Here is a 27,649-nt window from a genome sequence, read left to right on the forward strand (position 1 = left end):
GAATCATTCTGTCAAAAGGAGAAAGAGCGTGCATGAGAGCACTAAGGAGGTGGCTTCTACTTTTTTCATCATCCGATGGACAGCTACGATACCCTGATCAGAGAGGTACGATTGGATTTCTGTGTCAGTCAGACCATCGAGCAGCCTAGCGTGAATAATACTACAGGAAGAAATCAGTGTTCGATGGGCTTGATGGGCACAGGATAGACATGGAGGAGCAAAGCTGCAAGCAGTTGTGCTTGAGAATCGTAAGTAGTCTTCAAAAGCAAACTGCCATAGCATAAATGAGAGCAGGATTTCACAGGGACAGCAATTTCATTAACACCTTTCTGAATTATAAATGAATTTATCACAGCGAAGGAGTGACCATCTCAGTACGAGGAACCGTGGTGCAGCTGGGAGGGTCTTTGAATCGTTAGCCTCATTCTGTTTACGTTTTGTAGCCATTGACTGTGAAGATGATTGGCTCATTGTAAGAAAATCCCTGATGATTGCCAACATCTCTGATGGCATGCTCCTTCCAATGGGGGAGCCCCTTTAGAAGGGGGTGCACCCGCCTTAGGTGTTTGTTGTTTGTTCACACCTCAGATCACAGACCACATCTCCCATACACCTGACAGGGGGAAAAAATCAGCAAGTTGGGAAGGTAGCAGCTCAGGCAACCACCCATTCCTGGGCCTGGCCTGTACCAGATGTACGTGTGAATCCTACCTGTCGACACAGGGCTGGGAATTACATGTTACCCAGTCATCTGTCAGATGCATGAGGATGCCTTCAGGAGCGGACAGAGGGGAAGAAGAAAAAGATAAACCTCAGATGCTGAAGCAAAAGAACAATAGGAGGTGAATGAAAAACGAAAAAAAGGAATGAAAAACAGTGGGGAGTATTCTGATATTGACTACTGAAAATGCAGAATACATTTCCAAAAACAGCCCAGACACATTCCCCAAGGAAGGGGGAAATGAACAGCAAGAGGACAGATATGCAACATGGAAGAGTAAAGATGCAGCAAAGGCTGGGGTTGCCAAGCACAAACCTGCCAAAGAGCGGTGAACCCCTTTGGGTGAAGAGGGTGGGGGCTTTACATACAGGACGTTCAACAGCAAGGTCATCAGCGCCCGTACTCAACCAAAATAGTTGAAGTGTGGTTATGAGCTGTTAGATGCATGCAACAAAATGTAATTTAAAAAACTGAATCTTCAGCCATCCTTAGACTCCCTCACTCACACTGTCACATGAAACAGCAAAAGACAGCTGTCTCAGGGCAATGTGTGAGTAAAATACATAGACCGCAACCACACAACATCTAAAACAGTGGAAAAAGGAGCTGCATCTACACGATCAATTGGAAAATAAATGATGGAGCAACCAGCCTAGAAACACATTAAAACCTTCTACGTAAGAAACTACTGAGAAGAACAGACATCATACAGAATTTTAAAATGCGAACCACATTTGATTCATCGTCACCTTAAACAGAGGTCAGATCAAGTGGGAAGTGGGTTGCAATCCTCACGGCTTGATATAAAATGCATTTATCTAAAATATGGCATACAGAAATCACTACACAAGCACTTCATACCGGTGGGTCTTCCTGCTGAAGGAGGAATCCATGCGTCAGAGGACAGTGTCCTATTTGGAGGTGTGTTAAAAGTACTTGCTCCCATTGCAGTGGCTGGAAGGATGAAGGCCAGAGTCATGTTGTTGGTTTCATGAGCCTCAGCTTCTTGTTGTCCAACCCTAACCACTCCTCCTCCCACAGGTGCGCGATGTTGTCTCTCAATAGCAACATAATGGAAGAGTTTCCTGTCACGTACCCGAGCCCTGGAAGGGTCAGCTGCAGAGAATCGTTTGAAAAGGTGGGAAATCAACCTGAGAAACCCCCATAAAGATGTAAAAGAAGAACTGGTGCCTGGTGGAGACCTACCATACACAGTCTGGAGAACCCTAAACCGTATGAGGGTAGAAGCGCCAAAGTGCAAGACAAACCTGCAGCAATGGGGTTTCCTCAAAGAGAATGAGAACACTCTCTGTCTGTGTGGTTCTCTCCAGGATCCTCAACACCTGCTTATCTGTCCATATTTAGACCAGCCCTGCACAATGAATGACTTATGGGAGGCAAATGACAAGGCCATATTGGCTGCTGATTTCTGGAAGTCTGAAGTCTAGTTCCAGACACGGAAAGTAAGTATGGCATCGACAAGGGCAGCACGTTCAGAAATTGTAACTAACAAACAGGCATCCTTAGCCACTGCATCTGCTGCTTTTACCCTGAATGCTCATGTGGCCTGGTAACCAGCAGAATGACACATCCTTACATGTGATCGATAGCCTGAAGGGCACTAAGGCACAGCCGATGGATTTATCCTGCTTCGAGCCATCATTTTAAATGACCATACAGTCAAAGTGCACAGCTAAAATTCTGTAAAACATTGATTTAAAAACAGAGTCTGGAGTAAAAATTTGCTTGATGAAGCACAAAAATATTGTCTGCACCAAGAGACACTACGTCCTGCCACAAGCAAATGCTGAGTGGCTTCACAGCTCAGGGCCTATTTCTAAACAGTCAGTCTAGTAGAGTGTGAACAGCAGTATGGAATGCTGGTGGCTGTGGCGTAGTAGTAGGTTGCACACATGATGTACCATGAGGACCCACCACCAGATGACAAGCGGTGTTTCACCAGCCTCAACACTGAGGCTTCGAACTGGACTCATTTTATATGCTCCTGTTGCCAAGTTTGTTCATTAGGATGTGCAATAGGGTTTGAACTATACATATCATTAAAGCAACCTGCAGAATCTAAATTTTACAGGACACATCCAGTGCCATTCATCACACATGATCAAGTTAAGGTGGAACTAGAGAGGTAACAATGTATGGGAGTAATATAGGTAGGCATGCAACAGTATGCGCTTCTTAATGTGTTCCAAAACGTCATGCATAAAAATGGGATTTTTCTGGGACTCACCCCTCAGGTTCTATTGGTGATAGGAAGGTAAGGTCCGGTGTTCCAGATAGCCCTTGGGCTACGAACCATTTGTACACACAACAGAATGATCTTCTTACTGTTAACTATCCTATAGTACAGGGTCAAAGTTTGAATATTACACACCTCCTCCAGCTTAGGCAAATGGAGCAAATTGGTTGCATTATATGTGCTCTATGGTGCACCTTACGGGGCTTATGGAGGTACAGTTTAGTTCACGTGCAGTTCTTGGAAAAAACTGAAAAATAGGTTTTTGGGTGCAAAAACCGAGCTGTGGCTTCTGAGACGACTACGTACAGCAAATGGCTGCAATTTTTATGACATATTCCCAGGATCCTGATATTGAACAAACTTGAAAATTTTCTTCATATCTTTATCCAATACTGAGATAAAGAGGTTCAAAGTATCCTACTTGTACACTTAAAATATTCTCATAATATCCCATCTGAGGCAAAAATGTAGTTTATAAAGTGATGCAGCAAAAATAAATATACTGTAAAGTATCTCTTATATCATCAGAAGGATTCTGGGAACCCTATGTTGCAGTACTGGAGCACATGCAAAATTTTTGTGTAAGTAAAATCTGGCCCAAGATGTAAAATTAGTTCTGTATTATTTTAATTTCAGAAAGGTAAACTATCAAAATGTACAGACCCCAATAAAATTCTTCTCACATGAATAACATGTCCTGCTGTAGCAGAGGAAAGGGAACAAGCAGAAAAATAAATGCTCCTATTGGAGTACAAAAAATGGTAGTATGCTCCTGTCTTAAAAGAGTCTGACTGAAAAGTGGGGTACCAGCTGCCTCATTCTACCTTCCTTAGCACCTTTAAAAAATTTCCCAAAAATTTTGGCATATGAACACATTCATGCTTTTTTGTGCTGAGAGAGAAGGAAACAGTGGAAGAGGGAGACAAAAAAGTAATAAATACAGAAAGATTAGACAATGGTTGTATAGAAAGAGCGGCGAATACAACGGCACTGTGAAAGAAGGAGAGGGACACAGTGGCAGCAGAACAGAGCTGACAGACAGTGCTGGGAAAATATTGAAGAAAACTGTGGCACACATTGTCAGGTGACTTGCGGAGTATGTACGTAGATGTAGATGTAGATGAATCAAGAGAAGGAGAAACTGGAAGAGGACAAGAGCCAGCGATAGTGAGAAACAATGTCTGTAACAATGATGATAAGGAAGAGAGAGAGACAGTCGCACTGAGAAAATACAGCAGCAGTAGGAAGAAATGAACGAGCAGTAAGAGAGAGAGAAGCAAGAAGGAGACAGTGACATTGGGAGGAGACAGTAGTAGCAGGACAGAACACATGTAACAGTGGCTGTGAGCAGGAGAATGTGGCTTTGAGATAGGAAATAGGGCCATGAGACAGGAGATAGTGACAGTTAGAGACACAAAGAGATCATGACAATGTGTTGGGATGAATGACTGGGTGAAAATGGGCAAATGGAAGTGGAAGAGAATGAGCAACTTACAATGATGGACTAGTGGTTGTGAGTGAGTTACAGTTAGGGGAGTTTGAGGGAGAGAGATACGATTAGCATTTTAAAAGGAGTGTGAATAAGTTCGCATGTCAAAATTTTTGGGAAAATTTTTATAGGTGCTGAGAGAGTTAGAATGAGACAGCTGGTATCCCACTCTTCAGTCATTCTTTTACAACAGAATGATATTAGCCTTTTTTTTGCACTCCAATAGAAGCATTTTTCCACTATGTCCAAGCCAGTGGGTTAACGACAATGGTAGTTATAAAAAAAGTGTAATAGCTCAATTACGGTATGTGATGGTTTTAAGTTGAATGTTGAAGAAAAATTCATTATTAAAAACAAGGTTTTCAGAGATAAAATAATGACTGTATTCAGTCCGTTGCAGGGTCCTTTTCTGGACATTCATTGCTGTATGACCCATAATTGATCATGCTACAGGTAGAGGTACTTAAGAGTAGAAGTAAAACTGAAAATAACTCTATTCACACTTTACAGGAAGACTCTCGGCAGTCTAAATTTTTTGACCAGTTTTGTTTTCCAGTTGCTGCAGTGTGCAACTGTATAACATAGCAGCTAGCCTTGGGCACAAACAAGTTCTTTGATTGCCCAACAAGGAGGGGCACTGCAAGGGAAAAAGCCTTGCCTGCCTTTCACAGGTTTGGCAGCCTACACCCATGTTCAGTGTTTCTGCGAAAGCTGAACGGACACGTGGTCGTAGAGCTCAACAGTCCCTACTGGTACTGTGAGAATCATACTCAAACCCTGTGATGGAATAGGTTTAGTCTCTTCACTCACCATAAAATAAGAAAAGAAAACAAGCGACACACAATCCAAAGCAAAGCAGATTGTACAGAGCATTTGGTAAAGGCTACCACACAATTTCTTACCCGGGTTGGTAGTGTCGTAACAAAGTAGTTCATGCCAGACCTCCACTGGTATGCAACCACAGCTCAAAAATCCTGCTACTCAAAACTACTCCTTCTCTTCTTATTTTCCTTGTGCCTTTGTCCTGCACGGGCGCAGGGTCGGCGTGGTTATGGTTGGATTTGGCAGGGTTAATTTAAGGGATGAGATGATGAGGATGAAGACAATGATGATGATGAAGACAACACAACACCCAGTCGCTAAGCAGAGAAAATCTCTGACCCAGCTGGGAATCGAACCCGGGCCCCTTGGCATGACAGTCCGTCGCGCTGACCACTCAGCTATCGGGGCAGACCCTGCTACTCAGAACTGCCAGTTTATAATGTTTGCATTATTCCAACTTTAGCTAGCCTACAAACATATGTGTTTCATTGTTGTAAGAAGCTAGGACCAATACTCTCATACATGGTGTGATACAGAGACCACCCACAATCCATAGTTGATGTGCCATCAGAGCATAATTTACAAGCACACTTCTATGTCATTGTGTTCATGCACAAATTCGTTCTTAGGCACAGTATCTTTTCAAATTGGGCTTTGACACACATTACGCTGCACTAGTAACTGTAAATTCTTTTCCTCAATATTTATATGCAGAAATAAAGCTATTTCAAATAGTCTCCAGTAAAATTGTTCATCTGGTTACAAATCAGTACAAAATAGCATTTATTAGGTAAATTTGTATTCTGAGGAAGACTCTCATCTTTGTTCGCATTTAATGCAAATGCAAATTTTTGAGGTCCCTAGTAATAAGTAGGGCCCGGATTTTAATTACCTAAAAAACAGTGAAATATGCAAGCATTTATGACCTAAAACTAACATAAATATGATCTTAAAAAATAAAATATGACTTAATATAAGTTTATTTAAAGTATTCTTGTTTGTTTATTTAATTTTTTATTCATCATAAAGTAATACAAAATTCACTTCTCAAAATATTGTAAGTATAGTTCTTTCTTTCTGTAGGGTTTGTGGTTAATTTGCTACAATTTTTTGAATGCCTGAAAGTTTTATTTTCTAAACACAAAGTACAGTGAAAAGATCATCTACCGAAACAGTAAAACAATGTTTTTATTTCTACATAGTATTTAAAGCATTTTACGTTATTTAATACTGTATGTCAATCTTCAGTATCTGCAAAGTTGCACTGGATCACAAGGTGCATTTTCAGGTTTTCTATTGTCAAAGATCTACTGTTGTCGCTGAGGATAGTTTTGTACCTGGAAAAGCTTCTCTCCACTTCACAAGACGTCACTGGAGTGTATTTGAAGGCAGCCAGGTCACTGGAGTTCAGCTTTGTATCAGTATCTTCAAATGTTGTGACATTCCCTGAAAGACTTGTCACTAATTTTGCACAGTTTAGAATATCCAGGATTCCGCTGGCGAACACTTTGCAATTTGGTTTTCACTTTGTCCGCCACATGACCACGAGCTCAACCAAACTCACTCTGCACATGTTGCACAATACTCAGGGCCTCACATAGCTGAGCACCAACGGCTTCCAGTCGTTTGATGGCTTTTGATATCACTACAAAATTGGCGTTGATGTATGCCAAGTTTCGAGACAATGTATCTGTAAAAACTTCTTTCACAATTTTGATAGCACTTGATTGATCGCTATCAAGCTCACAGAAGATTGTCTTTATTTGGGTGTAGTTGGTGCAGTAATACTCAGCAGCATTAAGCCAAGAACCCCATCGTGTAAGAACAGATTCAGGTGGGAGGGGCATTGAAGGTGCTTGTTCCTTGAATTTCTGCACCCATAGCGGAGCCTTCACATAGATTTTCTTGCCACAGGAAATTAATGTGACCACGTCAGGGTAATTTGATCGCACCTCTTCGGCAACTCTGTCCAATGCATGTGCAAGGCAAGTGGCATACACCATACTGGGGTAGAGAATCTGAAGCCCTTTGACTGCTTTAGCCATATATGAAGCACCATCTAATACAAGCAGCAAAACATTGTCTCTTCTCACACCATCCGGCCACAGTAGCTTCAGAGAGTTGTCGAACAAAATAGCAATCGTCGAATTGTTTACTCTATCGAGAGCTTCACATGTTAGTAGGAACATATCTCCAGGGCCATCAACTTTTAGAATGCCAACAACAACATTTGCAATATTTCGCCCACTAATATCCTTAGTTTCATGTCGACAGCCAGATCTTTTGCTCAGCAATAGTAATCCATATTTTTGTTGAGCACATCATTGTAGAATACAGATAAATAGTTCTTTCTCAGCATAGATTCATCTGGAACTGGATGTTTTATGTACTTCTCCAAGAACCGTCTGAAGCGTGGATTCTTCAGCTTTTCCAATGGGATGTTTCAGGACACCATCATCTCACACAAATCCTTGCAGAATGATTGCACGGTTGATGACTGACCTGTCTGTTCAAATAACAGCGTTTGCCTGCTGTTATTTTCAGCACTTCATTTCACACAGCTGCTGGGTTTATCAGTATTACAGTGTTGTTGCACATTAAAGCGCTTTTCTGCACTAACTTTAACTTCACACAGTTTACCAAATAATATTTTCCCATCAGTACTAAAGAACTTCTCTCCAAATTCTCGAACATATCCTCGCAACTTCACACTGTCGGAGCACTTTGCTTTAGGCATGTTGAACAAGGCAAAGGCTGTATTCAAACTGGTTACTGGGAACACCTGTGCGACTCCAATGATTATTACGGCAGAAGCTGCCTTTGTTGGCTATGAGAGCGTGTTGTAATGTTTTATGTTCGCGAAACGACTGTTGTGGTACACTGATTTTCTGCTATAGTCCTGAGAAATAAAGCTGTGTACTAATTTATCTGTTTATCTTTCATAATAGCACGTTAAATATTACCTTGTGAGCAACATATTTATTTTCTTATTCGTGTGTCCCGTAAGATACGAGAAAAACAGTATATGCATTTTTGGCAAAAGTTGACGGATATATGACCTATTATATTAAAAGTTAGCTGCAATATGACCTATTACTAAAATTTGCTGAAATATGACTTTATATGCACAATCAAAATACGTTTTTTGACACTACAATGCCTAGATTTGGGTATAAATTGTTCTAAAATTCGCCCTATAGTTCAGAAAAAAAACATGACTTGTCATTAAAATCAGGGCCCTAGTAATAAGCCATTCAGCATGTATCTGTATAACAGATGATCATTTAGGCATGAAAGTGCTCTAAAAACTGTTTCATAGTATTCCAAATTGTACAAATTATTTAGATGATATAACTGTAACAGGTGTCACTTAGGAGCAGCATTTTTAAAAACTATTGGCACTGGTTGAGCAACTTCAACCCAATGGCTAGTGTTGCTGGCTCGTTAAGCGTAAATTTTTTCAAATCAACTGTGAAATACCTGAGGTACATATTGAATGAAAAAGGATAATGGTCACACGTCATCCATGCTCTGGTCATCATATCTGCAACACAGGGGCACCTATTATTGTAGCTTCCAATGACAACCCTCAATTTGTGGCAAATGTGGTTCAAGAATTCTAGAACCATAACAAGGTAGAGTACCTGCCCATCTCTTTTCTTTACCAACACTGAGTTCTGAAATGAAGCAATTCACCAGGACATTTACAATGCAGATATGAAAAAATATTACAATAATCAGTTCTGTTGAAGCACTCATTAGCTTCCTCACAAAAGATAGGAAATGGACACAGTCCATCCAAGGAACTGCATGGTCAGAGTCTACATAATTTATTTGCCTGTGGTGCCTGCCGACACATGTAGCCACACTATCAAGTGGGTTTTTTCCATGTATGGACTTGCTGTTTTGGCTGGAACCCCAGGTAGACCCACAGCAGCTGCTGATATTACCCCTCATGCACTCACTTTTTCCACTCCTAGTGGCAACTAGTGTTGTATCCTGTAGCCTGTCATGTCAGTACATCTAGTATAACCTACTCCCTGTTGGAAACTTTGTAATCAAATTTGTGTGTGCCAACCTGTCCCTCTGGTCATGGCATACAGGTGTACTGAGATGCCTCAGCAAGTGGATGCATGGCTCAGCCTGGCAAGCACCACAATGGTTGGACACACTGAGTGTCTTGGAGGTATTTAGGAGAAGGAAATAAAGATGACTTACGTATCAAATAACTTGTTTTCTGTGTAATCAATTTGAGTGGAAATAATGGAGGGCAGTGAGTCCTCTCACCCTGCACACTCAGGACATAAGTTTATGAACACAGGAGTCGGAAGCCTCCAAGTGAAGTAACACACAGTACCATATCGGTAATAAAGGGAAACAAATGTTTGAAGTCGTGGCTGATCATGTGTGGCTGGTCTGACATCAGAAGCAGTTTAACTGTGGCAAGCTACAACAAACTACCCTCATTCCCTTCCTCACAGCTGTCTTGTACACAAAAACACAACCACAAGCCTACCCACAAGCCTGCCTGCCAACATCATTACAATCACTGTATCCAAATTCGGTAACAAGACAAGGGGAACATTGAACAATGGTGAGAGCTAATTAAGGTTGAACGACTGTGACCCCTAATTCACTTCTAACTCCCACTATCTATGAACTGCAACACAAATCAAAAAATGAGGTCAAGTGTCAAGAAAATGAAGTGTGCATGAAAGCAGATTCACTGCTGTCCTTTGAAACACTAATGACTCTCACTTCCACATAGGCAGGCCCAAGAAACAGTCCTGAGGCTTATGATGGGACACCCATAATACCACTGCCAACATCAGAGCTGGATGAGCAAGGTGTAGACATGCTGTGGGATCCTTTGGCAAGGATATTAGCACCTCCTTACCCCTATCTCTGTACACTTGACTATTTTGATAATAAAGTAAATGAAGGAGGGTTTTAGTACCTGATAGCATTCCAGATTACCTGCCTAGCCTGGTTGTTGACCTCAATGTGCAGTCTTTTCAATGGCACCATGGAGAGCACAATGTTTGCAGAGGGTCTGGCTGCTTGCATGATACCACTAATCAATATCCCAACTGGATATGGTTCAGGTGGTCTTGTGCATTCCACAAAGCTTCAGTTATTGTGCCACTCAGATATTCAGAGTTTGATCCTGCTGTTTTCATCTCTTGAATCACATAACTCCTGATGTGTTTCCCATATTTTTTACCAGTAATGCTATATTAAGGGTGTTGCTTCTGGCCAGCCATTCACTGGGAGAAGTTTGTTGTTACAGATGCCACAAAACCATTGTTTCACACATCTCTGTGTCACCGTCTGTGTGAATGGTTACAAAGTCTGTCTCTATCTACTTTCAAGTACGAGTAGCAGAGGCCAAAACACTCACAAATTGGTAAGTAGACTCTCCTTTCCTGTCCTAGACTGAGAAAGCATCTCAGGAATTATTGACATGGGTCTCTGATTTGAAAAACATGATATTTGAAATATACCTGTCTCTAGTAAAGACATTAAACCTTATGTCAAGAAGGTGAACCACAGGCAGCCCTCCAAAGTAGCTTCCTGACCTGATGAATAACTGCTGTATTGTAAGCTTTGAGTTATGTTATTACCAAATTTATTTTCTTACAACATTCCCTTTATGGATAAATATATTTTCCTCAAATAATCTCACTCTTTCATAGGAAACAGTACTGAATGAATAGTATCACATCACATCAGAATGTGTGTTGCTTATGTCTCTCCTTTTTCAAAACATAATGTGTTTAAGAAAATAACCACATTCTTATTCCAGTCCAATAGTAAACAACTGCACACTATTACTGATCCTCCAAGTGGTTTCTCCAACTTACCTACAAAGGGTCAGTGTCAAAATTTTTCAGTAATAGTAGTAGTAATAGTAGAAGGAAAAAGGGACAGAATGGTGTACTAAAGGGTTGGAAAGTAGACCAATATGATGCAGATTTTCTCTGGTGTCCTGAAACTCACTACAGTTAAATATGTGGATTTTTGCTCAACAAGTGTAACACATTTCCTTTTCCCATTTGTGTCCATGCAGGGCAGTACTCTATAACTAATGATCTTGATGTCAACCGCACAACCCTTGACATTTCTTCCTTCTTTCTTACTCTCTTTCCTTCTTTTAAAGCTCAGGACTCTTCTCAAAATGTTCTGCATTATTAGTGGATTGATAACTGCAGTTCACTATGACTGTAGTAAACAGTGGGATGTGACACTTCACAAACTGCAGTTTAAAACCATGGAACATGTTATGAGGTGGAAATAGAACAAACAAAAACTCAAGAAACTCTTCTCTAAATTGTCAATGTTCCCAGAAAGTATAATCAAAGTCTGCATAAAAGTGTTCAGACTAATCTGCTAATAGAAAACTTGCAGTTACCCTGCCTCATATGAAACAAGATCCAATTTTGGAGTTAAAAACAAGTCTTTGGTTTTGGCAATCCTCAACTAAACATTATAAATGTCCATTTTGTGCCTCTTACTACATCTTACTACAGAGATTCATAAATTTCAGCAATATGCAGAAGAGTTGTAGTAAGATAACTGCTGGAAATGAAAAAAAATTACATGTACCTATTCTTGATTAGTTAAAAGTCTATAACACATGGAATGAATTCAAAACTTCTTGCAAACAGTGTCAATTCATACTTACCAAGTCCAATGAAATGTTTAGTTTACAAACAAAATCTTCTAGAAACTTTCTTGCAGATGGAGAAGTGGCTGACTGTTTAGCTGCCACAGTTAGTGCACACTCCCTTATATCTTTTCCACAATTAATGAAGTCATCAAGAAAGTTCCAGTTGAGGGGAGGCAAGGGTTTTGGATAACTGTAACCCAACACCCTAAGACACTCCTTTGCAACCAGTCTTTCTTTCTCTGGAAGATCTGACTGCTTTGAGAGAGAGACAGCAAGACCAACTACTCCTCTGCAGACACAGTGGTGTGGCAGACTTGAATATGTGTCAGGTTCACTTCTGCCTGGTGGTAAGTGATACACACCTCCACGAAAACAGAGGAACTCAGTATTAAGCCACTGACGCAATGCTTGTCCTGCTGATTCTAGTGCCTCACTCTTCACACCTAAAAGCATTTGTCCCCAACATTCACCTGGTGAAGTAAAAGAAGTAAAAATTAACTATAGCCTTTAAAAATTGAAAAATTTTGATTGTAAAAAGAAAAAGTACATCCAGAAAATCAGTAAGTTTACAGAGACGGATGGTGAGGGCAGCACTTACACTATGGAGGCACAACTTCCAGAATAGCAAGTAATAAAAATGAAAAGAGATACAATGCTCCTAGCTTTTGGTAATGCAAGTTCCTTCTACAAGCAGGAAAGAAGACATGGAATAGGGGTATAGATTGGGGAGCAGAACTCTGCATGGACAAAGAAGAAAAGAAAATAGGATGAAGAAAGAGTAATATAATACAAATAAAGTATGAAAATAGATAGAGAAAAGGCAGGATGTTTATGGTAGGAAGTGGTAGTTGGTGTGTGGATGTGGCAAGTTTTACATCGGGAACTACTGTTGTGAATGAACCCTGAGGTAGGAATGGTGGTATGGGAATGTAATGTCTGACAAGAATACTGCAGAGGTTAGAAGGCAATTGGGGATAACAGTGGATCTTGAGGCAAGGGTAACAGGGAGAGATTACCACATTTTGGGCCTCAACTAGAAAAAATTTAGCTCTGGCAAATTAGTCTATTGAGGGGTACAATACCAAAGTGATACTGTGTAACAAGGTGAGTGCTTCTAATTTTTTTGTAAATAGGATTTTTGATGGTAAGAGATAAGGAGGGAAGGGTTGGAAGGTGACACTTTGCTACAGAGTTTTTTTTATCAAAGTCCGTATTGGTGTTGAGGTACCGAGGTTTATCTAGCCTGTAAAGAGTTAAGCAATTAATGTCCCAAGTTCGAGTCTCGGTCTGGCACACAGTTTTAATCTGCCAGGAAGTTTCATATCAGCGCACACTCCACTGTAGAGTGAATATTTCATTCTAGAAACATCCCCTAGGCTGTGGTTAAGCCATGTCTCCACAATATCCTTTCTTCCAGGAGTGCTTGTTCTGCAAGGTTCGCAGGAGAGCTTCTGTGAAGTTTGGAAGGTAGGAGACGAGGTACTGGCGGAATTAAAGCTGTGAGGACGGGGCGTGAGTCGTGCTTGGGTAGCTCAGTTGGTAGAGCGCTTGCCCGCGAAAGGCAAAGGTCCCGAGTTCGAGTCTCGGTCCGGCACACGGTTTTAATCTGCCAGGAAGTTTCAGATCTAAGTGCTTGCTATACCACAAAGGCCAATTGCTTTCTCCCATCCAGAAGCAGTCTGCCTCAACTTCAAAGATAAGAACTTACTCTCCAACATAAAATCTAATTTCACCACACTAAGAGATTTAACCTATGTCAGTCTAACATCAACCCACTTTTCTCCTTTCTGCACTGGTGTCAGAATTTTTTTTTATCTTGATTTTTATCAATCCCCACACAGTTGCTATTCCTTTCCCCTTCCTAGCTGGTGAAGTGCTGAATAATGTACAATCTTTGACTTTCTATTTTCTCCCTAAAAACTTTTTTTTTATCTCGTCTCTTCTCTTCCTCATATAAGGTGGATTCTTTTTATCCTGTGTTCTCCTTGCAGAATAAATTTTTGGTTTTGTGAAGTATCTGGCACTGTGCACCATGGAATTTGAATCCCCGCCACACATCATGGACGTCTAAGGCCCCTAGAGGTCTCGGCACCATCGCGCCATAAGCTGTGGTGGCGCAAGCGTCCTGGCCCGCATTTAGTGTGAGGGCGCCACCATGGAACACGTGGTTCCAGCGGCCAATAGCGGCGCCCCTGATAGAGTATTTAAGCACCTGCCTCTCGCTTAGCCAGCATGTCTAATCATTGTGTGAGTCTTGACAAATCGCCTAAACAACAGACAGCGTGTTTATCATTCTTTGTTTTCATTACTAGTGGACGTCTTGGATTCGTATGGTTGTCTCTGTCACTCCGTTGCTTCTTGCGTGTTGTCATTGTAAGGTCTCTCTCCATTGTCTGCCATTGTTTCGTGTCTGTCCTTTCCGTTAGTTTGTTTGTTCGTGGGCCACTCTCCATTTGGTCCCACTGCACTTTCTCGGCCACCCTGCAACCATTACGGTCATGGTCACAACAGATTACAGCATCATTGGCGACGAGGTAAATGGTGGTAGTTGCTAGCATGGAGGCAAAGTTGGTCTGTCTTCTGGAGCAACAGCTGCAGCTCATGCAGCAGCAGCAGCTCCAGTCAGACATCTTACAAAAGTCGCTGCAGTTGCTAATGCACAAAGTCGATGCCCGGGACGTGTTACTTCAACAGCTTCTGAGTCCTCGGGTGTCCGATGCTTTCCCACGTCCGCTGTCGTTTCCACTATTTAATGACACTGAAGAGGACTGGGAAACCTACTTACATCGGCTGAAACAACATTTCACAGGTTTTCAAGTCACAGACGACTCCTTGCAGTGGTCATTGTTTTTGTCTTGGGCCTACCCAGACACGTTCTTTCTTCTCCACAAGTTGGCACCATTGTCCGATCCTGTGGCTCTCTCTTTCCAGGAGATATGCCATTTGCTGACAAACTATTATTCCCAACACTACCATGTGGCCACCGAGCGAGGTGGCGCAGTGGTTAGCACACTGGACTCGCATTCGGGAGGACGACGGTTCAATCCCGTCTCCGGCCATCCTGATTTAGGTTTTCCGTGATTTCCCTAAATCGTTTCAGGCAAATGCCGGGATGGTTCCTTTGAAAGGGCACGGCCGATTTCCTTCCCAATCCTTCCTTAACCCGAGCTTGCGCTCCGTCTCTAATGACCCCGTTGTCGACGGGACGTTAAACACTACCCACCACCACCACCACCATGTGGTTGCCTCTTGGCTGGAGTTCCACCAGTACCATAAACAGCCTGGTCAATCGTATTGTTCCTGGGTCACGGACTTGCAGGGTGTCAGCCGTCGATGTGATTTTACATACACCAATCAGCAGTGTAAGGTTTTGTATGCGGACTCCCTGATCCGGGATGTAGTGGTTCAGCTGGCTCCCAATCCTGAGGCCCATACTGGGGCATTGAAACTCGACAACCCCTCCTTGGAAGAGATTCTCCGCATTGCCCACTCCTTTGAAATTGCTCAAGCGGCTAACGAGCGTCTTATGGTGCGACCGCACGTGGCGGTGATCATGGCGTCACGGTGCATTCTGCCCTCGCGGCGTCGACGTGGCCCAGCCGACAGAGGCTACCACTGTCGGGACTCCTCAATGTCCGACGTCTCTATGGCATCGGTGCCTTCGGTCGCCCCTCGTCGCCGGTCGCACTGCCCACTTCCATCTTGCCCACAGTGCTTTGCTGCACATTTGCGGGCTGATTGTCCCCACCGCTGAGAAACGTGCACGCTGTGCAACAAGGAGGACCACATCCGATCGGTTTGCCGTAGTCGCTCGATTCACTCCAGTTCTGCCCCTCTTTGGCCTCAAGATACAGTCCATGCTTCGCAATCGGTTGTCGCACAGGATGACCTGTCAGCATGGAAGCTTTTCCTCACGCTCCACCTTTTCACTGAGGATGTCAGTTTTCAGGTCGACACTGGGGCCACCGTCTGCCTTATTAATATGGCGATGTATACCTGGCTGGGCTCTCCTGAGTTGTCACCTCCCTCTTGCCCGTTTGGTCGCCTACGGAGATGGTTCCATTCCCATTCGTGGACAGTTCATCGTCCAGGTGACAGACAAGCGTGTTCCACAGCTCCTTACCCTCTTTGTCGTCGACCACCACCCGGCTTTGTATATTTTTGGCCTGGATGCATTTCAACTGTTTGGCTTTTCAATTTCTGACAAAGTTAAGGTCGTTTCCATGGCTGTTCCTTTTCAGGACTTGGACGATCTGTGCTCCACATTTGCATCATTGTTTGCAACGGATCTCGGATGTGCTTCTGGCTTTCAGGTGCACATCACCCTACGGCCAGACGCACAGCCTCGCTTTTTCCGGGTCCAGCCCCTTCCGGTGGCCTTACGGCTGGCGGTCAAGCAGGAACTTGAGCAGTTCCAGGCCGCTGGTGTTCTGGAGTCTGTAACTTACAGCCCTTGGCGACACCACTGGTGGTCATACGGAAACCCAATGGGTCCCTTCGGCTGTGTGGGGACTTCGGCGCTACAGTCAATGCTCAGTCCCTCATTGACACTTACCCCATTCCCCGACAGGAAGACCTTCTCGCCAAGCTTGCCAGGGGAGAGTATTTTTCAAAGATCAACCTGGCTGAGGCATACCACCAGTTGCCCTTGGATGCCGAATCTCAGAACATCATGGTTATCAACACCCCTTTTGGATTGTATAAGTACAAGCGCCTTCCCTTTGGTGTCTCTTCGGCGCCGCTCATTTTCCAGCGAATCCTGGAGCAGCTTGCACAGCCTATCCCCGCCTGTGTGAATTATCTGGATGTCATCTTGGTCACTGGGCATTCCCACCAGGAACATTTGCAAAACCCCAGTGCCTTATTTCACGCTCTGCAATCTGCTGGTTTACGTTGTCGGCTGGACAAGTCTTGGTTTTTTTCAACTGGAAGTGGAAAACTTAGGCCACTGGCTTAGCAAAGATGGCATTCGTCATCCAGGTCATAATGTCGCGGCCATTGAGGCCCTTCCTCATCCCAAGGACTTATCTGAACTCCAGGTGTTTTTGGGCAAGGTTACTTTAAGTAATAACTTAAAGTTCTTGCACCAGGCTGCCACCGTTGCTCAATCCCTCAATCACTTGCGTCGCAAAGGGGCACCTTTTGATTGGACTCCTGCCTGTGACCAGGCTTTTCTCCATTTAAAGGCGATGGTGAAGTCCGCCCCTTCCCTTACTCCCTTCTCTTCGGACCGTCCTTTGGTTGTGGTGGCTGATGCGTCGGCATATGGCATTGGGGCCGTCGTTGCGCACCAGGATGCCGATGGCTCCGAACAGCCCATCGCTTATGCTTCTAAGACGTTGACCCCAGCATAACGGAACTACTCCCAGATTGAAAAGGAAGCCCTGGCGATTGTGATCGCCATCCAAAAATATCACACCTATCTCTTTGGGGCAAAGTTCACCCTCCTGACGGACCATAAACCCTTGGTTACACTTTTCGGACCCCATTCTCACGTTCCAGAGTGGATGGCTCAACGTCTCCAGCACTGGGCATTGTTTTTACATAATTACGCTAACACCATCCGGTATAAGTCCACCGCCCACAAAGCTAACGCAGACACCTTGTCACATCTCCCAGCAGGCCCCGATCCTGCCTTTGACCAACAGGATGTCCTCTGCTTTCACACTGATTCTGCCCGCCGTGATGCACTGGACGGTCTGCCTCTTATGGTTGCTCACATTGCTGTGGCTATCCACTGCGACCCTGTCTTGCGGTAGATTCTCCACTAAGTGGTCCATGGATGGCCCTCCTATGTTACTCGCCAGATACAGTCCGATTTCAGCACCTGGCGCCACCTGTCCCACAGGCTCTCCGTGGTCGATGATGTCCTTGTGTTGGCCACGGAGTCGGATGCCCATCGGGTGGTCATCCCTCCAGAATTGCGGCTTCGGGTGCTCAGTTTGTTACACCGTGCGCACTGGGGTATGTCACGTATGAAAGTTTTGGCTCGCTGGCACGTGTATTGGCCCGGCATTGATGGCAATATTGAGCACTTGGTCTGTGGGTGGACTGCCTGTGCACATCACCAGGCAAGGCCCCCCTCAGTCGTTTGCACCCTGGCCTGTGCCTCGCCGGCCCTGGGATCGCATCCATATCAATTTTGTGGGTCCGTTTTTGGGGTCCATGTGGTTACTCATCGTTGATGCCTACTCCAAATACACATATGTTATCCGCATGGCGTCCACCACCACGGAGGCTACACTCACAGCCCTGGCCCAGGTTCTCGGCATTGAGGGCCCACCACACACGTTGGCCTCCAATAATGGTCCCCAATCCATGGCGTGATCCTTCCACGACTTCTGTCAAGCCAACGGTATCAAACATATCCGTAGCCCCCCTTTACACCCTTTCATCCCGCTATCCCCCTGGACTGAACCTACATTAACCAACCTTACTCTTCAGTCTTCTCCTTTTTCCCTCTCCTCTTTAGCCATTCATGCATCTTTTCATCCTACATAGTTGTGTTTATCCTAATAATATATACCTCTTTAATTCTGTATGCATCCTCTTTGGTTTGAAGCTGGCACAGTACTTAACAGTAGAATATCTTTGGTTTCCCTCTGACAACTATGCCTCCATCCTTGCTACCCTCCCTGTTTACCTTTCCCTGTTGCTTCATAACCTGGGCTGTGAGTAACTGAACCCACTTTCCCTTCTTCCCTTTTTTCCCATCTCTCCTCCCTGATGAAGGAACAAAGTTCCGAAAGCTAGGAATGTAAATTTTCTGTACTGTTTTGTGTAACTATCGGCTGTACTGAGCTGAGGTAAGTACTGGCCAGCCCCTCTATCTCTTTGTAAACACTCACAAAAGATTGATGATGTTTCAAGAATTGGAAAAAAATTATTTTTACACCTTAGATCAGACGCACAAAGATGTAAATTTGAAATATGCTGCAGTTTCATATCTTGGAATTCTAACACAGTTCGAATGTAACTTTTATATATGTTATTAACTACAGTGTGTTGTATTATAAGTTGCAATCATGATGTTATATTATCATAACATAGAGAGCAGAACTGAAACACTAATGAGGAAAGGCAACTACTTGCCTGCAGGACTGGTGGACAGCAGACAGACAGATTCCTAAAAAGTGAAGGCTTGAAAGCTAGTGAAATTTTTGATTTGTTCATGTATCTCTGTGACTCCCATCAAGCACCTATAGATGGCTGGTTGCCTTTCCTCATTTTTTTGCTTTTTGTTATTTTAGTAGAGTAGAGTGGAATAGAGTTTTATTGGACCTGGTAATCATATACTAGAAAAATAGTACATTCTGATGTACGACAAGTCAATTCATAACAAAATATAATCTTAAATTTGCATTAATTTCATTATTTCTACATTCAATGATCACTGAGTTACAACATAGAGCGCAAATATTGTACAAAAATAAAGAATAGATATTTTAAAGCAAAAAAAAAGCATGAACTGTATTGGCACATTAAATTTGTATTACAGCAACATTTACACGTTAAATCATTACAGTTCTAGTAACATTTATGTGATACAACACTAAGGCAAAAACACAGGTCGTTAGTGAACTGCCTGAAGGAACTCGTGGAGGCCATAGAAGTAGTGATGAGTCAAATATGCCTTAGCAATTGACTTGAAATTTGCCAAGTCATTTACTGATTTAATTTGTGGGGGAAGTTTATTATAAATAACTTTCCCATAATACAGGGTTCCTATTTTATTCATGGTGGGGTTGGTGGACTCTAAATGAAAGTTTCCTTTTTGCCTGGTGTTATAGGAGTGGATATTTTCATTTTTCTGGAAGAGAGTGGGATTTTCCATTGAATATTTTTTCACAAACACGGTTATCTCATATACATACATAGCTTTTTAAAGAGTGATCTACAGGTTTTGTTCCATTTTACACCTTCCATAGTTTTTATAATTCTTTTTTGTAGCCTAAAGAGCTTTTGGCTAAGAAAAGAGTTACCCCAGAAAATATTCCACATTTCAGTTGTGAGTAGGGCTATTGATAGGCATAATACACAGTTTTCAAAGTATCTTGTTGCAGCATCCCACTAATATTCTCATTAAGTAGCATGTAGTGCTTAATTTCTTATAGACTTTTTCAATATGCATCCCCCATATATCTTGGAGCCATACACCCAAGAACTTAATGTTGTCTACATTCTGACAGTATTTGTCAGATATCTGAATCTGAACAGTTTGCTCACCTTTTTCACATTATAGAAATTTAGTGCCACTGTCTTTCTTACATTTATCACCAATTTGTTGTGAGTGAACCAGTTTTCAATATTGTGCAATGTGTCTGTTGTAGACTTCTGAAGCATTTCTATTTCTTTCCCACTACCTAGCACACTTGTATTGTCAGCAAACTGGATGATGATCTTGCAGAATCTGTTTAGGTCATTCACATACAACAGAAATATGAGAGGTCCCAGAACTGAACCTTGGGGCACTCCATATTTAATGGTTTCATAGTTTGAATAATGTAGAGTGAGTTTGAGAAATTTTGATGTTGCACTTCAACCACTTGTTTTCAGTCGCTTAGGTATGGCTTTATCCAGTTGTCAGATGTTCCTAATCCCCATGTTGTCAAGCTTAGATAATAGTTGTGTGTCATCTATGATATCAAAAGCATTACATCTACACATATTCAAATGACATTTTTGCCATTATCTAGTTTCTGAAGTACTTCACTTAATAGTTCAAAAATTGCTGTATTAATTGATTGGCCTTTCCTGAAACCAGGTTGTGCTGTGGATATAATTTTTTGGTCTTCCAGAAAATCTACTACTCTTCTTTGAACAATTTTTTCTATGATTTCTGAGAATACAGATAGTAGAGCAATGGGCCTGTAGTTAGCCACTTCATCCTTTTAACTTTTTTGAATAGTGGTTTGAGCTTAGCTGTTTTTAGGCATGATGGGAAAATTCTGGTTTGAAAGGAAATATTATAAAGGTGAGCTATTAATTTAATTGGAGTTATTAATTTAACTAGAGACTTTAATGCCAAATTAAGCAGGGAAAAGGAGATACAGAGAAGTAATAGGGAAATGGGCAGCACAACGAAGAACAAACCAGATTGGCATGAGATTGGTAGAATTCTGTAGAAACCATGACATGATCTCAAAATCAACATATTTCATGAGAAGACCAAATAAACTTCCTGGCAGATTAAAACTGATCTCATTCTGAAGACCAAATAAACTCAAAACCTAGAAACACCCAGGCTGTGCAAAGGAGAATGGCAGTAGGATCATCTCTGCATGGATAAGAACTACCACAAGGAAATCTACAAATGTGAAAGTCCTGAGAGGCACTGACACCGGATCAGATCATTACTTGATAAAAATAAAAATTAAATTCACCCAATTGAGAAAGAAAAAAATCCTACCCAAAAAAGAAACGAACCTACGACCTTCATAAATTGATAAATAAAGATAAATATGATGAACAAAATAGGAATATAAAAATAACAAATGATCTGGATGAAATAATTCCCCTATTGAAACAAATAGCTGAACAAGCAGCCCCAATAAATCCTAGGAAAAAACACCAGTGGTGGAAGGACGAATATTCGTGATAAAACAGGGGAAGATACACAACACGCCTGGTTAAGGCACGACAACCCAGAAGAATCTTACTTAGAACACACAAAACAAAGAAAGACAATTCAAAAAACATTATTGAGGGTTGAATATCAATATCAAAAAGATATACTTTCTATGATAGAAACAAATAGTAAGAAAACAAACTCACGAGATTACTACAAAACATTTAGCAGACAACTCCAAAGATATGATCCCCCAACACTAATGCTAAAAGATAAAAACAATAAGATGGCCCATAATGATAAAAGAAATTCAGAAATTTTAGCAGAAACATTTAACAAATTGCTAAATTGCAAGGATCATCCTGAGCTTCTTGAAATAAACACGGTAACTCCAATAAAAACACCACCAGAAAATATAAACCAATTGACAATTCAGGAAGTCTGCAAAGCTTTGAGTGAGCTCAGGAACTACTGTATAGGTACATAAGGAGAAGCCCCAACAAGCTACGACAAAAGCTAAAAAGCAATGACAACAAACACTAGCGCGACCTCTGTAAGCGTTGGAAAAGATGTATTTTGCTAAGGCGAATGACAAATGATAAAAACTTTGTTCATGTTTCTTTGTCAATTATTACATAGACTGTCTTTAGTTCTTGTAGGGAGAAGATGTAATTTTTGTGAGGAGTGTGTAGTGTACTTTGTGTTGTCTGAATAATAATTTTTATGGAAATATGAAGTGTGAGAGTTCTTTTTGGTGCAAAATCACGAAAGTTTTCTTTTCTTCCACGCATTATGCTAACGTAATGTCACTGTAGCTGCCTGCATCTGAAGAGGAAGTCTGATAAAAATCTGTATTGTATTCACAGTAAAAAATGAGAAGCACTTATGGCGGAAGAAGAAGCATATAACTAAATTCCGTAAACCTCAACGATGTAAAGAAAGCAAAATCGACGTAAGTTCACACTACTACTGACTTACAATTTACAAGATTTGTAACTTACGACTGACAGAAAATTAATTCGCTTTGAAATTTTATAAAATCAAATTTGACGCTACTGTGGTTCATTCCAATAATAATAATAATAATAATAATAATAATAATAATAATAATAATAATTTATATTTTTGCACAACTGGCGACATGACATTGAGAAAGCCATGAAACCAGTTGTCTATAAAGTAAGTTATTCAAAATTACATATGACACTGTTGAAATTTTTTGCATGTACTAATTCTTTTTAAATGTTCATGTGCAACATCACAACTGGGAGCAAAATAACAAGAACCAAACATTTTTGTGGATTAAGTAACCAATTTAAAATGGAAACCAGAATTTACAGAAAATTTTGGAAATACGCTGTTTGTTTCATTGCAGCAAAGGTAGGACTGCTACGTAACCGCTTGCTTAGTTACGCTTGGTAGCATCTCCCGCTAGTAATTGCACATCCCTTTCCTTCTCTACCTATATGTATTGTAGTGAATTTTTCAGAAATTTTACATAATGATTAGCAAGAGAAAAGTTTGAAGTTATTGTGTCACAATATCTCGTGCGTCATAAAAGTAGACAATTAACGCTTGACGACACGTAAATCATATGTTCAAATTTCCAAAAATAATAATATATTTCAGTTTCCTATTTTTCAAAATTTTAATTTTAATATTCAGTCAAAATGGCACAAAAATTAGTTTCCATTATTGCTGACAATGGCAAAAACGCAATGAGCCAGCTGCCACCCTTCCTCATCCCCTCAAACCCAGAACCTCCCACAGAAGAACCCCAAAAGCACCCCACTTGTGACAGGATACTTTCCGGGACGGGATCAGACTCTGAACGTGGCTCTCCAGCAGGGATACAGCTTCCTCAAATCCTGCCCTGAAATGAAATCCTCCCCACCCCACCAAGACTGTCTTTCCACCATCCACCTAACCTTCATAACCTCTTGGCTCATCCCTATGAAATCCCCTAACCACCTTCCCTACCCTCTGGCTCCTACCCTTGTAACCATCCCCGGTGTAAAACCTGTTCCATGCACCCTCCCACCACCACCTACTCTAGTCCTGTAACCCGGAAGGTGTACACGATCAAAGGCAGAGCCACTTGTGAAAGCACCCACATGATTTACCAACTGACATGCCTACACTGTGAAGCCTTCTATGTGGGAATGACCAGCAACAAACTGTCCATTCGCATGAATGGACACAGGCAGACAGTGTTTGTTGGTAATGAGGATCACCCTGTGGCTAAACATGCCTTGGTGCACGGCCGGCACATCTTGGCACAGTGTTACACTGTCCGGATACTTCCCACTGACACCAACCTATCAGAACTCCGGAGATGGGAACTTGCCCTTCAATATATTCTCTCTTCCCGTTACCCACCAGGCCTCAACCTCCGCTAATTTCAAGTTGCCGCCCCTCGTACATCACCAGTCATTCAACAACATCTTTACCTCTGTACTTCCGCCTTGACTGACATCTCTGCCCAAACACTTTGCATTTACATATGTCTGCCTGTGTCTGTTTATGTGCGGATGGATATGTGTGTGTGTGCGCGCGCGCGAGTGTATACCTGTCCTTTTTTCCTCCTAAGGTAAGTCTTTCTGCAACTGGGATTGGAATGACTCCTTACCCTCTCCCTTAAAACTCCACATCCTTTCGTCTTTCCCTCTCCTTCGCTCTTTCCTGATGAAGCAACCTTGGGTTGCGAAAGCTTGAAATTTGTGTGTCTGTTTGTGTGTTTTTTATTGTGTCTATCTACGAGTGCTTTCTCGTTTGGTAAGTTACAGCATCTAAGCAAGTGGAGAAGATCAAACATTTGCAGAACTCTGGAAATATGCATCAGAACCCATGAAGATATCATTACATCAATGTAAAGTTAAAATCTGGATGGGAGAAGAGCTACCAGGTCATTGGGCTACAGCTCTCATACACCCCATTACTCAAAAAAGGAGAAAAATCAAATCTGGAGAACTACAGAGGGATTTCCCTATTGGATTGTGCAAATAAAATATTGTCAAGAATTCTCTACAATCGCTGTAAAGATCAACTGGAAAAGGAACTAGGAGAATATCAAGGAGGATTTAGACCCTGGATAAGCTGCCCACAACAGACCATCACATTAAAATTAATAATGGATGCCTAAAAGGAGACAGAAGCAACTAGTCATAATCTTTGTAGACTTCAAAAAAGTTTATGATTGCATCCACAGATCTTCTATGTTGGACATATTAAGAAATTTTGGACTTCATCCCAAATTAATAAAAACGATAAAGTTAACCCTTACAAACACCAAGTCCAACATAAAATTCAGAGGAGAACTATGTGAGCCATTTACAATTAAAACAGGATTAAGACAAGGAGATGGTCTATCACCACTGCTCTGCCACTGTGCACTTGAATACTTGATGAGAGAATAGTAAAAAGAGAATCCTAAAAACATAACAATTGGAACCAAGAATGATGATATAAACCTAAATTGTTTGGGATTCACAGATGACTTGGCATTACTAGCTAATAATGTACAAGAAGCTAGAAATCAAGTAATGAGTCTGCAAAATATAGCGCAAAAAGTAGGACTCCAAATAGCTTTTGAAAAGACCAAGAAGATGGTAGCAGACCTGCTAGTAATATACCACATAACAATAGACAACAGAAAAATTAAAACAGTGAAGCAATTTAAATGTCTTGGGGGGATTATAACACACAACTTGGATGAGAAACTTGCATGGCAAGAAAGCCCAGTACAATGATATCAGCACAAAAACTAACATGGTCTACATACAATAAGAAATGTCTATCAATTCAAACAAAATTTAAACACTACAAGACGGTGGTTCAGCCACAGGTAACATACACAAGCGAGACTCTTTTTAGTCACTCAGAGAAACAGAGTCAAAAAATGCTAAAAGTAGAGAGAAGAATAGCTAGAACACACATAAATAAAAAATACCAGAAGGAAGGACAATGGCAGATAGTGGCGAATCCAGCAGTCTACAGGGAACAGGAGCCCATCACAGATAATATACATAAAAAGATGATTTCTCTCTTTGGCCACATAATGAGAACACCAGAAACCATTTTAGCAAGAAAAATTATGCAGAAACTGTGGAATCTGAGGCAACAAGTAGGATGGATCAAGGAAATTAAAGAGCATATGGGAGAACTAGATATAACTTTGGACGATCTGCAAAACAAGACAGGAAATCTCAAGAAACTGAAAGACAAGAAAATAAGCTTTAAACCAAAAGTAGACACACAACGCTCAATGAAAAGGGTATTTAGAGATGAGGAAAGATCGGAACAAATGAATAAATACTGGGGCAAATAAGAAAGAACGAAATTACTCAAAAAGAGGATCAGGAAATGATTGACTAAAATGGTCCAATGAGGCCATAAAAGCAAATAATAATAATAATAATAATAATAATAATAATAATAATGGTGAGCTAATGGTTCAATAATGAGGTCTCCACATTTTTTAATAATGTTGTGTGGGATGCCATCTATTCCAGTGGAATGATTCACTTTTAAAGTTCTGATAAGTAACGGGACTTCTATCTGGGTCGTTGGAAAGAGAAACAGTGAAGTAGGATTTATGTTGGTACACTATGTGATCAAAAGTATCCAGACACACCCAAAAACATATGTTTTTCTTATTAGGTGTATTGTGCTGCCACCTACTGCCAGGCACTCATATCAGCAACCTCAGTAGTCATTAGACATCATGAGAGAGCAGAATGGGGCACTCCACGGAACTCACGGACTTCAAAAGTGGTCTGGTGATTGGATATCACTTGTGTCGTATGTCTATATGTGAGATTTCCACACTCCTAAACATCCCTAGGTCCACTGTTTCCAACGTGATAGTGAAGTGGAAACATGAAGGGACACACAGAGCGCAAAACCGTACAGGCTGACCTCATCTGTTGACTGACAGAGACCGCCAAAAGTTGAAGAGGGTTCTATGTGCAATAGGCAGACCATCACACAGGAATTCCAAACTGCATCAGGATCCACTGCATGCACTATGACAGTTAGGCAGGTGGGGAGAAGACTTGAGTTTCATCATCAAGCAGCTGCTCATAAGCCACACATCACACCGGTAAATGGCAAATGATAACTCACTTGGTGTAAGGAGCGTAAACATTGGAAAATTGAACTGGAAAAAACATTGTGGGGGTGATGAATTACAGTACACAATGTGGCAATCTGACGGCAGGATGTGGGTATGGTGAATGCCTGGTGAATGTCATCTGCCAGCGTGCATAGTGCCGGCAGTAAAATTTGGAGTCAATGGTGTTATGGTGTGGTCGTGTTTCTCATGGATGGGGCTTGCACCCCTTGTTGTTTTGCATGGCACTACCACAGCACAGGCCTACATTGATATTTTAAGATAGTTCTTGCTTCCCTCTGCTGAAGAGCAATTCAGGGATGGTTATTGCACCTTCCAACACAATCAAGCACCTGTTCATAATGCACAGCCTGTGGCGGAGTGGTTACACGACAGTAACATCCCTGTAATGGACTGGCTTGCATAGAGTCCTGACCTGAATCCTATAAAACACCTTTGGGATGTTTAGGAATGCCAACTTTGTGCCAGGCCTCACCAAGCGACATTGATACCTCTCCTCAGTGCCGCACTCTATGAAGAATGGGCTGCCATTATGAAGAATGGGCTGCCATTCTCCAAGAATCCTTTCAGCACCTGATTGAACCATATGCCTACAAGAGTGGAAGCTGTCATCAAGGCTAAGGGTGGGCCAACACCATATTGAATTCCAGCATTACCGGTAGAGGATGCCACAAACTTTTAAGTCATTTTCAGCCAGGTGTTCGGATACTTTTGATCACATAGTGTGTTTACAGATGATACTGCGCAGTTTGTATTGCAAGGTTTGATTTCAGCTATTAATTGCTCACTTATATTGCTAAAATAAGTATTGAACACATTTCAAACAATGGAAAATCCAGGATGGAATGTAAAAATACCAGAGAAGGAAAGTTGCTACTCACCATATAGCGGACATGCTGAGTCGCAATACGCACAACAAAAAAGATTCACACAGTTATGGCTGAAAGCTACAATTGTGTGAATCTTTTTGTTGTGCCTATCGCAACTCAGC

At 41.7% G+C, this 27,649-nt stretch overlaps 1 protein-coding gene and 1 non-coding gene across 4 annotated transcripts in view; one reads left to right on the forward strand and one right to left on the reverse strand.

Moving 5' to 3' along the window:
* The window catches only part of LOC124615316 (focadhesin), a 292,146-nt gene that overhangs the window by 110,387 nt on the left and 154,110 nt on the right, over positions 1–27,649 (reverse strand). For all 3 annotated transcript variants that reach the window (XM_047143114.1, XM_047143113.1, XM_047143115.1), the window contains exon 13: positions 11,975–12,429. In XM_047143114.1, coding sequence (XP_046999070.1) covers positions 11,975–12,429 — 455 coding nt within the window. The remainder of the gene's footprint in view (positions 1–11,974; positions 12,430–27,649) is intronic.
* Positions 13,480–13,554, forward strand: Trnas-cga. Its single transcript has one exon. It is a non-coding gene; the product is annotated as a tRNA-Ser (tRNA).

This window comes from Schistocerca americana, chromosome 5, assembly GCF_021461395.2.
Source record: "Schistocerca americana isolate TAMUIC-IGC-003095 chromosome 5, iqSchAmer2.1, whole genome shotgun sequence".
NCBI classification, from domain to species: domain Eukaryota; kingdom Metazoa; phylum Arthropoda; class Insecta; order Orthoptera; family Acrididae; genus Schistocerca; species Schistocerca americana.